The 19,753-nt window shown below is 37.6% G+C and overlaps 2 protein-coding genes and 1 non-coding gene across 3 annotated transcripts; 2 read left to right on the top strand and 1 right to left on the bottom strand.

The window, feature by feature from the left end:
* The first annotated feature begins 65 nt into the window (after positions 1–65).
* On the top strand, positions 66–2,064 carry LOC106329380 (probable arabinosyltransferase ARAD1). The gene is made up of 3 exons (XM_013768024.1): positions 66–921; positions 1,112–1,477; positions 1,557–2,064. The coding sequence occupies exons 1-3, from the start codon at positions 148–150 to the stop codon at positions 1,743–1,745; spliced, it is 1,329 nt and encodes a 442-aa protein (XP_013623478.1). The 5' UTR covers positions 66–147; the 3' UTR covers positions 1,746–2,064.
* Positions 2,065–8,298: 6,234 nt separating this feature from the next.
* On the bottom strand, positions 8,299–14,442 carry LOC106334552. The gene is made up of 9 exons (XM_013772852.1): positions 14,330–14,442; positions 10,692–13,711; positions 10,538–10,597; positions 10,037–10,189; positions 9,423–9,583; positions 9,191–9,338; positions 8,984–9,106; positions 8,780–8,867; positions 8,299–8,674 (listed from the first exon to the last, which is right to left on the bottom strand). The coding sequence occupies exons 2-9, from the start codon at positions 13,560–13,562 to the stop codon at positions 8,481–8,483; spliced, it is 3,798 nt and encodes a 1,265-aa protein (XP_013628306.1). The 5' UTR covers positions 13,563–13,711; positions 14,330–14,442; the 3' UTR covers positions 8,299–8,480.
* A 2,862-nt stretch (positions 14,443–17,304) lies between these two features.
* TRNAT-AGU lies at positions 17,305–17,378 on the top strand. The gene has a single exon. It is a non-coding gene; the product is annotated as a tRNA-Thr (tRNA).
* The last annotated feature ends 2,375 nt before the right edge of the window (positions 17,379–19,753 follow it).

Below are 19,753 nucleotides of genomic sequence, written 5' to 3'. Positions count from 1 at the left end.
AAATAAATAAATAAGCTGTTATGGAAGATTTGGACCGAACCTAAATCACGACGAGTCATCTTCATAAGTCTTCGACTTTGGGCTGCTAATAAGTTACATTTCTTCAATCTCTTCTCCCCTGAAAACCCTTAACACAAGCTTCCAACAATGGCGCGTAAATCATCCCTTCTCAAACGAGCAGCCATCGCCGTCGTCTCCGTCATCGCCATCTACGTCATCCTCAACGCCTCCGTCAGCCCCTCCCTCCCTTCCTCCTCCGATCTCATCCGCGAAGAAGATGAACAACCACGTGCTCCGATTCATCCCAAAGTTAAAGTTTACATGTACGATCTCCCCAACAGATTCACTCACGGCATAATCGAGCAGCACGCAATCGTCCGCAATGGGCTGAAGAACCCCATCGATGACGTCACCACGCTCAAGTATCCGGGTCACCAGCATATGCACGAGTGGTACCTTTTCTCGGATCTAAACCGACCCGAGGCGGATCGACCCGGGTCTCCGATCACCCGCGTGTCGGATCCTGCCGACGCCGATCTTTTCTACGTCCCCGTGTTCTCTTCCCTCAGTTTAATCGTGAACGCGGGTCGACCCGTGGATCCCGGGTCGGGTTACAGCGACGAGAAGATGCAGGAGGAGTTGATGGACTGGCTTGAGAGCCAAGAGTGGTGGAGGAGGAACAAAGGGAGAGATCACGTGATTCCCGCGGGTGATCCGAACGCGCTGTATCGGATCTTGGACCGGGTCAAGAACGCGGTTCTCCTGGTGGCGGATTTTGGGAGGCTTAGGCCTGATCAAGGATCGTTCGTTAAAGATGTGGTGATACCTTACTCTCATAGGGTCAATCTCTTCGCTGGAGAGATTGGCGTGGAGGCTCGCAGCACGTTGCTCTTCTTCATGGGGAATCGATACCGCAAAGATGTAAGTTTAAATCAATGGGCATGTTGGTTTGAATGTCGTTGCGATCTACAATCAAATGTTGTTTGTCCGTAGCAGGACTAGTTACAATTAATTTTAAATCGCTAAAATATTTACCCATGTATATAATGTTTTGCGATTAGTCAGCAAAACGAACAATATGAGTTGCTGTCTTTTTTTTGGCTGTCTTTAGGGCGGGAAAGTTCGTGATTTGCTATTCCAAGTACTTGAAAAGGAAGAAGATGTAACCATCAAACATGGAACTCAATCCAGAGAGAACCGGCGAGCCGCTACGAAAGGAATGCATACTTCAAAGTTCTGTCTAAACCCCGCGGGTGACACTCCATCCGCATGCAGACTCTTTGACTCCATAGTCAGCTTGTGTGTGCCCGTCATTGTAAGCGATAGCATCGAGTTACCTTTCGAAGATGTTATTGATTACAGAAAGTTTTCGATTTTCGTCGAGGCCGGTGTAGCTCTGGAGCCAGGGTTTTTGGTTGGGATGCTGAGGAGAATAGGAACCGAGAAGGTTCTTGAGTATCAAAGAGAGATGAAACAGGTACATTTCTCTATTTATTCAACTTCTAACCTCTTTTAAGTAGACGTTTCTCACACGTGGATGATGATGGGGCATACAGGTAAGACGGTATTTTGATTATGATAACCCAAATGGAGCAGTGAAGGAGATCTGGCGTCAAGTCTCACAGAAGCTGCCACTCATCAAGCTAATGAGTAACCGTGAAAAACGTCTTGTCTTAAGAAATTCTACTGAACCAGACTGCTCATGTCTATGCACAAACCAAACTGGTCTAGTCACTTCCGTATAACCAAATTTGCTTCGTCTCTCATCAGATTGTGGAGGAGCTTGAACTCTCTCAACTTCTTGGCCCCGAGACTTACAGAAGGAGATATCCACCTCAAGTGGCCTAACCTTTTCGGTAGGGAAACAGATAAGTAAACACGCATTGGTAACAGATTCGTAAGGAAGATAGATTTTGAAATACTTCTTTGCTTGTAGATTCCATTAGTTTTCTCGTACTTGGTAGTATTAGAGTTTCACACTTTAAACGGACCCAACAGCTATTCTTTTTGACCTCATTGTTACTATGCACATGTCAGAAAAAGTGAATTACAACTCAGGCTTCAGTTGTTTTCTGCCAGTGTTTGAGATAGTGTCTTACTCTTTGTAAAATTTTAAGCCTTAGTCACTGTTCAACTGCTCGATAGTTCATCACTGCAAGATAATAATTTAAAATGCTTTTTAGAGAGTGATAAAGAAGAAATTAAGCATATACGTTTAGATGAAAAGATATGCGAGATGAATACAAGTTAACTGAATAGAAGAAACGGAAGGGATTAGAGAACTTTGGTTTATTTGGAAATCACCAATGAGTTTCTATTCAGTTACTGAATGGATAAATCCACAAGACCAATTTGACTCACATATACACATTCACATTCTGCCACCATGATAGCTTCCCGATCCGAGCCTTGCCGTCACGTTTTTTTGTCCGTTATTTAAGTTAGTTTTGGTTTGTTGGTTCTATACACAGTTGCATATATAGTAAACCGGTTAATATCCGCCGGTATTGAGGACCAAACAGGGTTAACCTCTCATCTTCTTTGTTGCGTCTCCAAAACCGGTTTCTTTTTTTTTTCTGTGTTGGATTGGTCAAGTTCATTCCAGAAATTAGACCATTTCCAATTATTATTTTGCTGATGAACTATTGAACAATTGACCAGTGACCAAGGCTTAATTTTTTTTAAAAAAGAGTAAGACATTATCTCAAACACTGCAGCAAACAACTGAGGCCTGTGTGTTAAACTTTTATGACATGTATAGAGTAACAATGGGCTCAAAATGAATATCTGTTGGGTCCGTATAAGTTGACACTAATACTATCAAGTACGATAAAACTAATGGAATTTCAAAATATATCTTCCGTATGAATCTGTTACCATGCGTGTCTACTTAAAAGTTAGGTCAAGGACAGCGATATCCGCCCGCTTGCGTAAGACGTTCATACTAAAACGTAACAAACCATTACATCAGAGTTAAAATATATGTCTAGACGTTCATACTATAAGAAACTCTTACATGTAGCAAAATAACATATTAACTCCCCAACAAAATACAACAAACAAACCAAAAGAAACTAGAGTAGAAAACACACAGCGAAACATATATAAACAAGAGACGCGCGAGTGCAACTTAAGATGGACTGCGAGCAAGAGTTGTTTAGGACTTCTGTAATAGAAGTTGGCCCCAAATGCAGAATTGTTTGACTTCTTTCATCGGTAATAATCTGGGTGAGTAGATCTTACGAAGAGGTCTTCGAGCGGCTTGAAGACATTTGCCGACAATGCGACTTCTAGGTTCCGCATATAGGCGGCTTTCCCATGCCTGCTGTCAGGCATATATCCGGATCCCATTTCGATCGTGGTATGCCGACCGAGATTTTGCTGATTGAGGATTTCACCGCCCCATTCCGCCCGTTCTACGTAATCGTTTAGGCGGTTAAAAAGTATTACAGGCCAATATCCTACGGGCTCTACGATGCCGTGGTCAAGGATCACTCCGAGCCACCAAACCCAGATGTTTTGATTCTGCATATTAATCATGTTAATTTGTTTACTGCATACCTTTACATACGTGTATAAATAATAATAATAATAATTCAACATCTGATATATTTAATTACTTACAATCAACATTTTAACTGTCATTTCTACTCGGTCCAACATGTTTATATGCCCTAACCAAACTTTTAACAACATATTTTTATATTTTTTCTTAATAATCATATATAAATATATATATATACATATATATATATATATAATATAAATTATTACTTTAAATTTTTAACCAATTCAAATGCATTAATAGTTATTAAAGATAATTTTATAAAATTAAGTGTATAGCAATATTTGTTAATATCATCACCAATATTTTCACCATAATCAATCACAATTTACTAAAATCAATTGTTAATAAAAAATCTCACATTATAAAAATATTTTACTTAAATTTTATATATTTTTTACTTAAATTTTTATTACTTTTTACTTATATTTTTATATGATTTTGTTAAATTTTATATGTAAACATAATTTATATTTTTTTAATAATAATAATATTTGTAAGAACATTAGTGTTGTTTATATAATTTTTATTAATAAATTTATTACAAGGATAACGAGAAACAATTAAACAAATTAAAGAAGCATTAATTGCACTAGTCTTTGTCGTTTGTTTTATTTGTTATTTTTAATACTTTTTAGTTAAATTAGATAGTTTAACTAATTTTTAATTAGATTTGTAACTAATTTATATATTTTGAAATTTTTTTGGTCAATTTTCGAAGTTTTTAAAAATATATTTTTGTACGATTTTAAACATTGGTTAAATCCGATCCGAACCGAACCCGGAAGGAACCGAACCGAACCTGATCCGATAGTTAGTAAAAACCGAATGGAACTTATAAGCATACCACCGAAAATCCGAATCACCTGGACCGAAACCGAACGGACCACCGAACGCCCATGCCTAATCCGAAGTAATCCCGTAAAGAATCCTTTTATAGTCTAACAAATACCATTAAACCTTCGATATATAAATTTAAATTCTCAAACCAAACAGTCAAGTCATGTTCCGTCCGTGTTCATGATATTGATTTATTAATATTAGCGGTCAGCGGCGATTCTTTACACAACATCACACGGTTCACATTTTTGAATGTGATATATTCTTGATTTTTTTACGTTCAGGGTTACATTATGAGTTTTTATTACACTATAGAGTACTTTCTGCTCCTATAGCACTTTTCTTAACTTATTTTAATGTCGTTTGGTAATTTCAGTTATGATTATGTAACAGAATTTTAGAGTTATATATTTAATATCTAATATTTAAATTAGACCTTAAGCTAATTATATAAAAACAACCAAGATACGAGTATATGTTACTTCACCAAATGAGTTTAAAGATTTAAAGAGTAGAGCCACTAAATCTGTGAGCTCTTGACATAGCTAAAGTCCAACGATTATTTAAACAGTTCATCAACCCATCATTTATTATTAACATTTTTTTAACAACTTATTAACATATCTAATCTTCAAAGTTCCACATGTCTCATCTCTATATTTAGATAAAGATAATTGAATATATAATTCAAAACCCAAATCATTTTATATGTAATATATGTATATAATTAAAATTTACATATTTTAAATTTTCTTTATAATGTCCAATAATAAAAAATTAAAAATTAAAATATAAATTAAATTTTATTATTTTATATATACACATTCATCCTGCGCAAGACGTAGATCTTTATCTATAATTGTATATTTTGCAACCTATTTATTAATATGTAATGTTGTTATCGTTAAAATACATTCACCATGCACAAAGCGCTAGTCTTAACCTAGTAAATTGGATTAAAATATTATACGCTTTACTACCTTTAATAATGTTACTAATGTACCAATCAAACGAGAAAAACGAAAAGATCAAATATTTTCAATGTATATATATGCACATGCCAAAGAATTTTTTTTGAATTAATTACCGTATCCAGCGACTATTCCGTGAATCCCATAAGTACAATGTTAAATTATCTGGTGGCTAACGGGGATCGAAATGCAGATTTCGATTTCGATTTTACGCTACATAACATTAAAGTAAAAGGTAAAAACACAACTTATTTTATTTCCTTCTTAATTTTTTTTACTTACTTTTGTTTTATTCTTCACCATTAAAATATAGCTTCATAAAAAGTTTGATGATATGGTGGAATCATCAAAACGTAAAATATATTTTAAATTGATGATGAGATCATTAAATTGGAAAGGAAACTTGAAATATCATAGTAACAAGATTTGTTTTATCGTTAACCTTATAGAACGACTGAAATGTAAATCAAGATTTTATATAGAAATATCAACTGATTTTATTAATTTAATTTAATTTGTTGAAAGAAGAAAGGTGGAAAGGAGAAAACATTTGTCCAACTTTACATCGGTCATCAGGATATGTCTTTACGGCAAACTTTTCGTTGTAGAGTTTCGAACCAATGAACCCACGAGGGCCACGACAACGCATCGACAGCATAAACAAACAATCAATTATCATTCCAAGTAATCCGTCCCACGATTGAACCTTTAACTTGTTTTAATGAAAAAATGAAAAAACTGTTCTGTTTCTTACCCGCGATACATTTGAGTCGATAGAGTCCATTACGCCGGTGAAACGGGTGAGCCACACGGTGACAGCGTCGAGCCAGATGAGCGGTGGAGTAGACGAGCTGGAGTTCATAAATAGGTGCCGGGATGCGGGAGTGGTGCACATAATGGGGAACACGGTGATTCGAGTGAGGAGGCAAGCTAGGTTCTACAAGAAGATAGCCATCGACTATGTGTATGCGTTTCTTAGAAAGATTTGTAGAGAGCATAGTGTTATCTTCAATGTTCCTCAAGAGAGCCTTTTGATTATTGGTCAGATTTTCTATGTATAAAAAATAATATATTCTATATATTGGGAAAATCGCATAAAAAACCTTCAAACTGGAGCCATTTACACTTTAAACCCTGAGAGTATTTCACAAGCACTTTAAACCTTCAAAGTGACACTTTTATCAGAAGAAATTTCCAACCTGGCTTACTTGTACATCAAGTCAAAACGATAACCGGTACTGTTCAAAATCGATGACGTGTCGGTTTTCTTTTTTTTTAATTTCTTTTAAAATCATTTTATCAATAAAATAAATATTAGAATAAAGAAAAGATAAAAATTCATAAGAAAATTAAAAAAAAATCATAAAAATCACTAAAAATTCACAAAAAATCAAAATATTCACCAAATTTTTTTAAATTATTTTATTAATAAAATAAATATAAAAATTTATAAAAAAATCAAAACCAATCATAAAAAGTCAATAAAATTCACAAAATTCAAAAAATTCACTAAAAGTATTTTAAATTATTTTATTGATAAAAATAATCATAAAATTTTACAAAAATAAAAGATTCACAACAATATTTATATTATTTTACTAATAAAATAAGTATAAAATAAATAAAATATAAAAATCCATAAAAAAAAATCAAAACAAATCATAAAAATCACTAAAAATTCACAAAAAATCAAAATATTCACCAAAAAAATAAATTATTTTATTACTAAAATAAATATAAAAATACAAAAAATATAAAAAATTCAAAACAAATCATAAAAAGTCAATAAAATTCACAAAAATTCAAAAAAAATCACAAAGAATATTTTAAATTATTTTATTAATAAAATAAATATAAAAATACAAAAAGTACAAAAATTCATAAAAACTTTAAAACAAATCATTCACGAGAATCATTTGAAGATAATGAATTTTTCTAATCTGAATTAGAGTAATCATAACCCAGAGACTGACTGCTATTTTGGATTTTTTTTTTAATCTGTTATGTTCTATGTGTGTGTTGGTTGGATTTGGAAAAGTTCAGGATTGTTAAAGGCAAGAATGTATACTAATGATAGCTTGAGGATAGCCAGTTTATAGCACTCAATGCACGTTATTACTTAGTCGCTTTTGTAAAACCACATATAATTATATTCTTGATTTTTTGTGAATTTTTGTGTTTTGTTTTGATTTTTTAATGATTTTTTATATTTTCTGTATTTTATACTTAAATATTGTTGTGAATATTTTATTTTTGTAAAATTTTATGATTATTTTTATATTTATTTTAATAATAATAAAATAATTTAAAACATTTTTTGTGAATTTTTTGAGTTTTTGTGAATTTTATTGACTTTTTATGATTTGTTTTGAATTTTTTATGAATTGTTTATATATTTTTTTTATTAATAAAATAATTTTAAAAAAAAATTGGTGAATATTTTGATTTTTTGTGAATTTTTTTATGAATTTTTATATTTTCTTTATTTTAATATTTATTTTATTAATAAAATAATTTTTAAAAAAATTCAAAAAAAAAAAGAATGCTAACACGTCTATCGATTTTGAATAGTACCGGTTACCGTTTTGACAAGTATGCCAGGTTGGAGGTTTTTTTTGATAAAAGTGTCGCTTCGAAGGTTTAAACTGCTTGTAAAATATTTTGAGTGTTTAAAGTGTAAGTGGCTGCCAACTTGAAGGTTTTTTATGCGATTTTCCCAATTCATATTCGATTACACAAAATTACACAAAAACTAAATAATGGAGAAATGGCTGATGGTGTACTAGTTTTATGCAGTAAAATGAAAAAATCTTAAGATATTTGTATAAAACTAATATACCAAAAATCATGCATATATTAGATTGCTTTTTCATTGGAAGAAAAAAACTCAAAATTACAGAAAAAGAGTAATGCCATTGTACCAAAACCAATTTACTTACACTCAATAATAATAATAATAATAATGGCTATACAAATATGGATACATGTTTAGGAATTCTTGTACAAATCAACACTCAAATCCGAAAGAAGACGCAGCGATGTTTTTTATACACAAACTTTTACAAGAAGGAATTACGTACCGGTAATAATGAACATATAGTAGATTACTTGTGGACTTGGTGACTGGCGGCGTGGGCTTTTGCCGCAGTGGAGGACATGGTGCGGAGACGTCTGGCTATCTCTGGGAAGGAAGGCCGAACAAATGGGTCAGGAGCCCAACACTGCTCCATCAGCATCCTCCATTCCGGGTCACAGTAGCTTGGCACGGTTGGTCTCAGTGTATTGTTCACTATGCCTCCTACAATCGGTAAAAGATTCAGACAACCAAAACAGATTAAGCTTCAACCTTGTTTGGTAAGAAAAGAAACGCGGAGAGTAAACGAGAGAAGAGACAGCAATTTACCAATGATTGCTCCGTAATGCATATTGGCGTAGGGTTCCTCACCGGTAAGAATTTCCCACAAAACTATTCCGAAAGAGAACACATCGACCTGTTTGTAAATGAAGGCGAAACATTACTTGAAAATCATTTAAAGGGCAGTGAAACTAAATGAATAGAAACTGAATTCATCTTCCAACGCTAGTGTGAGAGCATTGGGTTTCATACCTTTTCAGAAACTTTGCTGCTGCTGCCACTAAGTAGTTCGGGAGCCATCCAAGGGAGGGTTCCTCTTACACCACCAGTGACCAAAGTGTTTCTTTTTATCTTTGACAGACCAAAATCACCAACCTGCATAAACCATCATCCCTCTTATCACATAAGCAAAACAACATGCATGGCAATGTTACATGTCGAACTCTCCGAGAAAATTACCTTGCATATAGGACGGGCGGGATCCTTTAAGTTGACAAGCAAGTTGTCACACTTCAAATCGAAATGCACTATGTTCTTTGAGTGCAAATACTCCATTCCAAAAGCTGCATCCATTGCAATGATGAGTCGCTTACGTCGATCAATCTGCCTGTAATTCCCAAAATGTGAACTGTTATACATCTAAAGTTGTTTTCAGGAAGTAAGAATTCCAAAGAGCTGTGTAAATAGTTACCTGTTGCTGAGCAGAACATGTCTGAGCGATCCATTGACCATGTACTCTGTCACTGTAGCTAAGGTCCCTCCTGGCCCATCTCTCACTACGCCGTAGAATGCCATAACATTTGGATGATGTAGCTTGGAAAGAATTTCAGCTTCATGCCAGAACTCCGAGGTCTGAAATTTTCAATCATTGGTTAGTGAAACTGAAAATCAATTAAGCTAATGAAACTGTCCCGAAAGTAAGAATAGGAAAAGTTTAGTAAAATTCTACAGGGAATGTCAACTTCTTGCTCTTAACAAGCATGTAATAGCATGCTTGTTATTAAGAAGCGTTAAACTAATGCGGTTTTATTATGAAAATGAAAATCAGTTAAACTAATGCGGTTTTATGGATATTAAGAAGCGTTATTCTGCAGTGGAGGACAAATTTAGTAAAACTATACAGGGGATGATGTCAAATTCGTGCTTATAACAAGCATCGAACAGCCGCTTCATGCAAGAGAAAAAAGAACAACAAAACGGCTCTGTTCTGGGGACAGTAGTGGTGTCTTCTAGCAGTACTCTATTGACCATAAAGCAGACAAATAATGTAATTTGGGAGAACCACGGGATAGCAAATGTACTTACCAGTCTCTCTTGTTCAGATGAACGACCAATGAAACAGCTCCTTTTTATTCGCTTGATAGCAACATCTGTACCCCTCCATTTTCCATGGTAAACAGTTCCAAAGGTACCAGAACCTAGTTCCTTCAGTTCTTCCAAGTCGTCATTTTTAATGACCTGAAACAGAAATAAAATGGATACAATCAGTGAGAAGACCAGGAGCAAGATTGACAATATAATTCCTAAGCTCCAATGGTTTCAGCTGCCAATGGGGACATGCACTACTCTAGTCTAGTCTATAAGCAGCGTACATTGTGATCTTTCTAAAAAATTCCTTAAAACAATAACACACAAATACCAAAAAATAGAAAGACAGCTAAATCATTGATTGGAAAGTCATAACTTGGTTGATAAAATATAAAATCCTTTTGGTACTTGTGTTGTAAATATGTTATATGGTTAAAAAGAGAGCGGCAAATGCAACACCTAGTAAACATGTTAAGCCATAAACTAACTAAGGCATACCTGCAGAGACCTGAGGCTACTGTCCTTAGCAGCAAGGTCAATAAGGGGAACTCCAGTATTCTACATATCCAAGTATATTAGTTGAAACATGTATTTTTCCGGTAGTTAAATTTTATTAGATTTTTCATATTTGGGTTGAAAAAAAAAAGCGTACCACATTTGCATCTGTGGTTTCAGCACCTTTGAACTGTGACTGACCATAATCTTCTTGTGTGTCTGCTGTTCTCGAATCAGCCACGACAGTAGTGGACACATGCGGCTGGATATTCTCATCAAAGTGGATTTGTGGTTTTGACCGAGTTGGAGCAACTTTCTCAGATTGCAATGGTGGGTAGCTATAATCAATAGGAACTCCGTCGGTATTAGTAAGGGAAGTGGGAAATCCAGGGTGGTCCTGATCCATAAGGGATAGATCCTTCCTCTCAAACTCATCCTGCGCCAAATTTCGAAAATACGACCAATTTTTAGGGTCAAGATTCTGAACATTTACACTCACTCCAGCTCCATCACCATGCAATGGCCCTAACCCAGGGAAGCTTAGAGACTCTTTCACTTTCAATATATCAGCAAGAAAATCACGAGGAAACCTATCATTAATATCAACAACTATATCCCCGTTCTCTATGTGTCCTCGCGGAACAGCCTTAACTGAAGCCTCTGACTGACTTACGTGCTCTGGGGCGTTAGGTTCCAAGTCCTTTTTTTCAGATTGTGAGATACTACCCTCAGCTGTCCAGAGACTTTCAGGAGCTGGTCTTACTGGTGCGCTAGAATGAACATTCTGGGACTCCATATTAGCTTCATGAAAAGTTTCAGCTGATTCGCTAATAGGTAGGAATGCATCTGAAGTTGACTTAGCCATTACAAATTGGGAACCAAGGGAATCATCAGATTTAGACAAACGTTTACTTTCTGCCATATCTCGTGGAATGCGCTCAGAATGAAATACCCTTTGATGAAGCATCTGCTGGTCGACATTACTCACATTCGATGAATCACCATCTGAAGTAACAAGCCCCGATCCAGAGATTCTCCCAGGCAGAGAAAATTGGTTGTCCTGATGGATTTTTATGCCTTCATTTGCTGTATCTAAGGCAGCCGTTTTCGGAACATATTCCTGAGGTGTTTTAAGACTTCCTTCTGGGTAAAAAAAGGAACTTGGATTTGGTGTTGAGTTGGATATTTGCATGGAAACAGGAGCTTCTTCCTTGAGGGTGTGATCTGGGACCATAGAATCACTTGATACAGAGGAGATGGAATACTCACTGGCCCTTGTGGTGGACTGTTCTTTTCTCATCTTTGGCTCCTTTGCTGAAAGATTATTCTCAACATGATCCTGGGATTTTCTACGACTTTTCTCTGGACAAGCTGAGGTACTTGGATTTGGTGTTGAATCGGATATTTGTGTGGAAACCGGGGCTTCTTCCTTCAGGACGTGATCTGGGACTTTCAAATCAGACGTAGAGGAAACAGAGTACTCACTGACCCTTGGAGTTGATGATTCTATCCTCATCTTTGGTTCCTTTGCTGAAAGACTGGTCCCGACAGTAGATACATTAGCAGGATCAGTTACCTTCTTAAACGAGTCATCTCTTCTCATTTTGGCCTCTTTTGTTGAAGCTTCTGAATCTTGTACATGATAGATCTGTTCATCATGCAAAACTCCTTGATCTGGTTTATGTGGATAGTGAGGCGCCACAACTTCAAGAGGCGTTTCAGGATTCACAGAATAAGGGATAAAATGAGGCTGTGGTTGAACATGCAACGGAGCAGACCCCTTCTCATCTATATAGCCGATGCTTGCCATGTGAGCTGATGTGTAAACTTGGTGGTTACCAAGTCCGGTGAAGTGCACTTGCTGTCCTAGATAAGGCTGTGAAAATGGTTCATTTCCAGCAGAAAAACCTGCCACGGGTTGAGAAGTTTGGCCCGCTGATAAAGACTCATTACCAGCCAAGGGAGCAACCGAAGCTACGGCTGGTTCTGTGGCAGCTCGACTGATCTCCCTGTCAGTATTACTGTGAAGTAGTTCATCCAAATTGTTCCCTGGAGCAGTTATACCAAGGGAACTTTTCCGTGAACCAAGATCCATCCCATTGACAGCAACAACATACTGAACCTCAGAATCACCCTCTGCAGCTTCCATACCGAACTGACCCTCCTCTATATCACTGCTTGAAAGCAAGAACATCCTGGGCTTCTCAGATCCTCCATTACCAAATACGTTACATTCCTCCATCATGTTTTGTAAATCCTCATCAGAAGATACAGAGACTAAGGCATCAAGATCTTCGCCTGGCAGCTGATATTTTATGGTACGTACTTCAGGGAACATTTCTGACATTTTATGCATGAGTTCTTGGAAAGAAATATCCTTGCTAATCCGTATGATACGCGTTTCACCGCCTACATATCTAAGTTTCTGATCTCTGGGGCGGGGTATGATTCTACCCCCAAAACTACACAAGAACTTTGCCTGGTTCAAAGAGCTATCAGAAGCTCTAGAGGAAACCAAACTGTGAACCCTTTGGCCAGTGTCATTTCTTGAAGAAATAGCCGGGTCTGACTTGACAAGCTCATGGTAGCTCTTATCTTCCTTTCTAGCAGGAGGTTTTCTCTCTTGCTCAAAGGTATGGCGTTTCTCTGCTGCGCTAAGCACCGTGGGGTTAGAGCCACTCTCTGACACCGGAAGAACCATTCCCATAGCACTTAAATTAACAGAAACAGGCATACCACTGGGCGGCTCACCGTACACATTGGGTATGAACTGCGGTTTCATAATCACCCTATCTCTCATAAACTCAAAAGCAAATTCTTCACCAGTCTGTATGGAGTAGTTCAGCACTGGCCGAGCAGGGGTGGGAATAGCATAATCTGGAGGTCGTACATTCATGTTAACATTAGTTGAAGAATCTTGAGAAAACCTTTGATTCATAGATCCAATCCCCTCACTCCTAGGGTCAGGGGCGGCAGTATACCGAACGTGTTCATAACCCTTTGCTTGATCCATGTTATCTTTATCCATCTAGTTTACCAGCTCCTTCACAGACGCTTGGAGTCCACATATCATAGCCCAAGTAAAATCTTCGCATATGCATCCTTTGTTAAACATCCAGCGCTTTGGCTGCAGAATAGAACTTGGAACATGAACAACTCAGACTCTCATTGATGTGCCTGAAATGGAGGAAAGAGTAGTAAGTTTACTAGAGCATCAAACATATTCTTCAGGAAAAAAGGCACTACTCAAGCACAGAGCCTTGAGATTTACAGTAAATAATCAATTAATATATTTTTCTTAATAAATTTTGGGCCCTACTCATGCAAATCCACTTCCAACCATGAAACTAAGTGCAGGATTAGCCCCAGTCTCTTAACTCATGGTTTGACATTTTTTTTTTTTTACATTTTTCGGCTAAGAGAGGGTGGTTCTTAGTAGTGAGGTTAATCATGCTCTAAGTGACTACCCAACTATTAAAGAGAACTGAATCAGCTTCGACTACCGAAGCACCAACAAGTAGCTCGAATCGCTGAACTGAAATCGATCGATTGATCAACAGATCGAACTAAAATCACAATCACGGCCTCAAATAGGCGTTTATGAAACCAAAACTTGAGATAAGAACCTAGAACCAAGCCGATCAAGCATGAAAACAGCTGAAACTACGAATAATGCAAGATCTGAGTATCATTTGAAGATACACGCGAAATTCAAGCGGAAAAAAACATCGGATCCAGAGATCTTCGAGAGCTAAAAGATCAAAAACAGAAGGCGAGTGAGGAAAGGTTTTTTACCAGGAGAGACTGAGGGTTTGACGATCGATGAGTTGGAGGAGGAGACGACGACGAGTCCTTTAATTTCTTCTCTAATTTCCTTTGAGAAAATAATATATTGTGCCTTCTGCCAGATATTATTATCTGTACTGTAATTATATTTTTAAAATTTTAATTTTATGAGAATTGCGTTGTGCTTCTATCATTTTATCTGCGATTCGAAATTCAAAACTTATGTAAAACTATTAATAAATTCTTTATCAAATGTTGACAAAAAAAAAAAAAAAATCATAATCAAATTATTGGACGGAAATTCATTTTGCCTAATTTTCTAGTACATTACCCAAATTTAGGATTTATTCATAAAGACACGTAAGAAGCTTAGGTCTTGATCGTTCTGGGCCATGAGTGTAAGTGTCTTGATGGTTGTGACTTAGCAGTCTTTGTTCTAGGGGTAATGTGTCGTTTGGTTGCCTGTCATTTGGTTCTTCTCCCGTGACTGTTGGAGAGGTTCGGTTGGCAAGGCTTCATCTTTTTGGTGGTTGGGTGAGCTTCTTTCTTTGATCGTAAAGCGACTATGTATCCAAGGCGTGTGGACCGAGCAGCGGGTTCCCTTGTCGAGTTTTGAAGTCCTCGGGTTTTGGTCTTATTGTTTGGCGGGCGAGACAACAGCGATAAGTGTGGTTTGGGTGCAGAAGTGGAGGGTACTGGATGGCGGGCTATAGGCAACAGCAGTATTTTCCGACCATTGACATTTACTCTGTTTTAAAAACTGCTAAATGCTCTGATATGGCTCTTGCGTGGATGCTAACGTGCTTTTAGTGCTAGTGTTGATTTAGTTTTTTTTTTATGTTTGTTTTTAAGTTACCCCAATGTGAATTTTAGTCGTTCTAGTGTGGGTTCTAGTTGTCATTTCTTATGGATTCTTGGTTCTGAGACTATTTCGTTTTGCCGCCAGCTTGTATATGAATATCGATAATTTGATTATGAATGAATTTCAGTTCGGGAAAAAAAAGTTTACGTCATCTCACTGCCATTGGACATTAGTTAATTTACCACTCTACTCCTAGAGTTTTATTTTTTAATTAATCATCGTACACTTTACAAAAAGAGAGAATTTTGGTTTCGTTATATAAAATTTAAAGTTTAATTTTGGGAGAAACAAAAAGCTTTTTCGAAATATTCCAGGCGAAGATACAGGTGAACTGTCACAAACTATCATGATAAATGTACTATTTTTATTTCTTAATATAAAAATTCCACCTCATGCCAATATACGACCTCAACAATAATCCAGTATCAAATACGACTCAAACTCGATTAAGATTTAAATTTCCTTTCCGAATTTGTTTCCGTGACTAAAAATACTACCTTGTTAGTCAACTGTTAAATAATATACTTTGAGTCAACATCCAAATTTCCAAAATGACGTCATTTCATCTCGTTTTATTTAAAAATTTTTTTTGAAGTGATTCAAACCCTTGCAAAATAACTTTACGAGCTAACAAATTTACCACTGAACCAAAGTAAAGTTTATAGTAGACGTATGCAGTAAATATTATATCGATACAGTATGGTCACTTTTCTACTTCTCATGGACTAAACACAGAGGTATCACAGCGATAAGTTTTCGTTGGATTTCAAACTCTTCAACGCCATGGTTGCTTCCCATCTATGGAGCGCTCTTGTCCGCTTGTAATGTTCACGGAGAAGTTAATATTTTAAGGAGGTAGCGAAGAAGATTATAGAAACAGGTACGGATGATGCTGGGACCTATATAATGATGTCTAATCTATATTCGGCGAGTGGGAAAAGGGAGGATGCTGTAGAGATGAGAATGAAGATGAATGAGAGAGGGTTGAAGAAACAGCCGGGTTAACAGCTGGATTATGGTTGGGGACCAGATGCATACTTTTATAGTTGCAGATATGTCTCATCTTCAGTTTGAAGCCCTTGGTTCTGTAGTAACCGATCTTGGCAACAAAACGAGGATGAACATGACTACAGAAGCGGTAGAATATGAGTTCTTGGCTATTTGAATTCCTTCTGCATACCACAGTAGGCTACCATTTTTTGTCTGATTCGAGTTTTTACAATTGTAATGGGTCATTCATTCTTCTTTGTTATATAAAATGTTGGGTGGTCAGTATCTGTTCCTTCACTATCCAGGCTGACACCTCGAATTTGTCTTGCCTTCTGGAACCATAGGCCGTGTTCCGAGCAGTTGCAGTTGTGTGTTTTGCATATGAAATAGTATATAGAGAATTACGAAGATATAAAACATAATTGTGAATATTGTTATTGAGATATGTATATATTTAGTTAAGGAAACTAACATTTATATTATTATCTTCCTATATAAGTTGTACATGTATTATAAGCTTTATCATTATGAGAGTCAATATACAATTCTTCTAATCTTCTACTCTCACCACTCTCTATAGTGTACCCATTAGGTTAACTCGGTTCAATGTGAATAATCACACTGATATAGTATGATGCAGAAGTACGCAGATAATGATCCAAACGCAGCTTACTCGGTAGCGTTTGAATGAAGTGGGAAACGTACTTGGTGCACTCAAAGGGATGACAAACAGTTCTTCTAGTAGGAGCACTGGGACAAGCACGATACGTTACTCACATCGCAACGGATCTACATGATCCCGCCTGTATTTGTCCCTGGTCTATCCTAACACCGGAACACCTATATAAATGCTAACCTCATTGTAACGGTTCCAAGTGCTCTCTCATCGCTTCCTTCTTGGGTTTATTTAAACATGAAACAGAGTATAGAGACAAGCAGAAAGAAAGCAAGGAGTAAAAGTACAATTGAATCCAAAACAGAGTCTAGTCTGCGTTCCATGAACTGATCTAGATTACCATCTTTGAGTCCATACTATCTTCCCGTGTTCAAAATCAACCAGTTTTTCCTCCCTTTTTACCAGTAAACCAATTAGATTTATGATTATTAGAATTTGTTGATACGATGTTCAAAAGCTTTCATAGCTCAGTTGGTTAGAGCACCCGTTTAGTAAGCGGGAGGTCTTGAGTTCAACTCTCAATGAAAGCATATTATTAAATTTTGTATATCATTTTGCACTGCATATTAAATTTTGTATATTTTTCGCATTGTAACTTTCAGAATTATTAAAATCTACGCACGAGCCGTCCCTCCTCCCGGACCGTATAACTTAAGCTGAGTGAGATGAATATTTCTACAACTCAAAATTGGACAACTTAGCCCTTTTTCAAAACAAAAAAATAATTGGACAACTTCCCAGATGCGGGACTTTTGAGTGGTTTGACACTTGGTCAAAATGGAGTGGTGGAAGAAACAGCTACACATATCTTACATGCCTCCACATCTGCTGCAATGGCTCGTTTAGCGTCATCACCGGTACCAATCGTGGAGGAACCAATTCCTGAGGAAGGAGTTTCTGTTCAAGCCCCTGAGACTCAAACAAGGAAACGGGGTAGACCGCCGAAGCCCAAGGATAAAAGAAACTCCATTAGACTGAGTCCAAAATCCTTCTCTGGAATGGGATCCAAGAAAAGAAACCTAGCGCGCATCCAGGCTTCCCCGGGAACTTCATCGAGACACTCAAGAACGTCGAGAGCCTCCACAAGACAGAACAGGACGGCGTCGGCAGATACTGCTCCCCCGATAGTCTTGATTCCAGCCATCTCGAGACAGCAGACGGATTTTCCTCTGCTAACTCCCGCTCTTCCTTAGCGATTCTCAGCTGGAACTGTCGTGGGTTGGGGAACCCAATGACAGTCCAGCACATTAGGGAGCTCCGACAGCAAGCGTCCCTAGACATCATATTCCTCATGGAGACGAAAAATCCGGATCCCTTTGTTCTTAAAGAACTAAACTTTCTTGACCCGGATCATCACTTTCTAGTCCCTCCATCCAGGCCAAACAGCGGAGGACTCGCGCTCTATTGGAAGCAAGATATAGACCTTCAAATTCTCTCATCGTCTAAGAATTTAATAGATACGGTCATTTTATATAAAGGCACTACGACATATGTTTCCTTTGTATATGGCGAACCAGAAGTTCCCAATCGAAGTATTTTTTGGGATTCTTTGATTGATCTAGCACTAACCAGAACATCAGCTTGGTTGTTAACTGGAGATTTTAACGAAATTATCGATAACAGCGAGAAATCCGGAGGACCAGAAAGAGCTGAAGGAACTTTTGGAGCGTTCCGAAACATGTTAGCAAACTGTAACCTCTTCGATCTCCAACATTCGGATAATTGCCTATCGTGGAGAGGTAAACGGCGAACCCACCTAGTGTATTGCAGATTAGATCGATCCCTAGTCAACCCGGCCTGGTCTGACAGCTTCCCAACCGGGAGATGCCAATACTTGGGCTTTGAAGGGTCTGACCATAGACCACTTATCACGGTCTTTGACTCAGCTCAACGTCGACGCAACCGTCTCTTCAGATTCGATCGCAGACTCCGGGATAATGAGGAGATAAAGGAGCTAATCGCCAATATCTGGAACTTGAACGCAGAAGCCTCAATAAACGACAGATTAGGCCTGTGTAGACGAGCTATCTCAGCCTGGACGAGAGAGCAGTTTTTCAACAGCAAGGAAAAGATCGCCAACCTGAAACAACACTTGGATACTGCAATGACGGATCCCCTGGGTAATGAAGAACTCATATCCGCCATAAACGGTAATCTAATGGCGGCATATAAAGAAGAAGAAGAGTTCTGGCGACAACGGAGCAGGATCATGTGGCTAGCTTTAGGAGATAGAAACTCGGGATACTTCCATGCAGTGGCCAAGGGACGAAGAGCTCGCAACAGGATGTCTGTAATAGAAGACGCGGAGGGCACAGCCTACTATGAGGAAGAACAGATTGCAGGACAAATATCGACGTACTTCTCGGAAATTTTCACATCGGGCAACAATGACAATACTGCAGGAGACATGAGGGAGATCGTGGCCTCTGCCATTACCCCAAACGTCTCTGAGGCGGCCAACGAAAGACTTATTTCCATTCCAGACCCGACTGAGATTAAATACGCCTTGTTCCTCATACACCCGGACAAAGCCCCTGGCCCGGACGGGTTTTCCGCAAGCTTTTTCCACTCTAACTGGAGCACTATAGGACCGTCTCTGATCTCAGAAATCCAGGCCTTCTTCCGCACCGGCAGGTTACCCTCCGCCACCAATAATACTCATGTCAGGCTCATACCGAAACTCACAGGCGCCAAGCTAATCTCTGACTTCCGACCGATAGCCTTATGCAACATCGTCTACAAAGTGATCACAAAGATAATCTCACTCAGGCTAAAACCGACACTCCAAGATATTATCTCTGAGACACAATCGGCCTTTGTTCCAGGGAGAGCTATCTCAGATAACGTCCTCATAACCCACGAGATACTTCACTATCTCAAGGTGTCGGAGGCTGAGGTCAGATGC

This window comes from Brassica oleracea, chromosome C3, assembly GCF_000695525.1.
Source record: "Brassica oleracea var. oleracea cultivar TO1000 chromosome C3, BOL, whole genome shotgun sequence".
Classification (NCBI taxonomy): Eukaryota; Viridiplantae; Streptophyta; class Magnoliopsida; order Brassicales; family Brassicaceae; genus Brassica; species Brassica oleracea.
The sequence above is the reverse complement of the archived record's forward strand: the minus strand, read 5'-3'. Positions and strand labels throughout refer to the sequence as shown.

What these genes read in the sequence shown, in the direction of transcription:
- LOC106329380 (XM_013768024.1), top strand. Translation starts at nt 148, where the DNA reads ATGGCGCGTAAATCATCCCTTCTCAAACGAGCAGCCATCGCCGTCGTC. An exon ending in GGAATCGATACCGCAAAGAT is followed by an intron (nt 922 to 1,111) that starts GTAAGTTTAAAT and finishes GGCTGTCTTTAG; the next exon opens with GGCGGGAAAGTTCGTGATTT. An exon ending in ATCAAAGAGAGATGAAACAG is followed by an intron (nt 1,478 to 1,556) that starts GTACATTTCTCT and finishes TGGGGCATACAG; the next exon opens with GTAAGACGGTATTTTGATTA.
- LOC106334552 (XM_013772852.1), bottom strand. Translation starts at nt 13,562, where the DNA reads ATGGATAAAGATAACATGGATCAAGCAAAGGGTTATGAACACGTTCGG. An exon ending in CATGTTCTGCTCAGCAACAG is followed by an intron (nt 9,339 to 9,422) that starts GTAACTATTTAC and finishes TGGGAATTACAG; the next exon opens with GCAGATTGATCGACGTAAGC. An exon ending in GCATTACGGAGCAATCATTG is followed by an intron (nt 8,675 to 8,779) that starts GTAAATTGCTGT and finishes TACCGATTGTAG; the next exon opens with GAGGCATAGTGAACAATACA.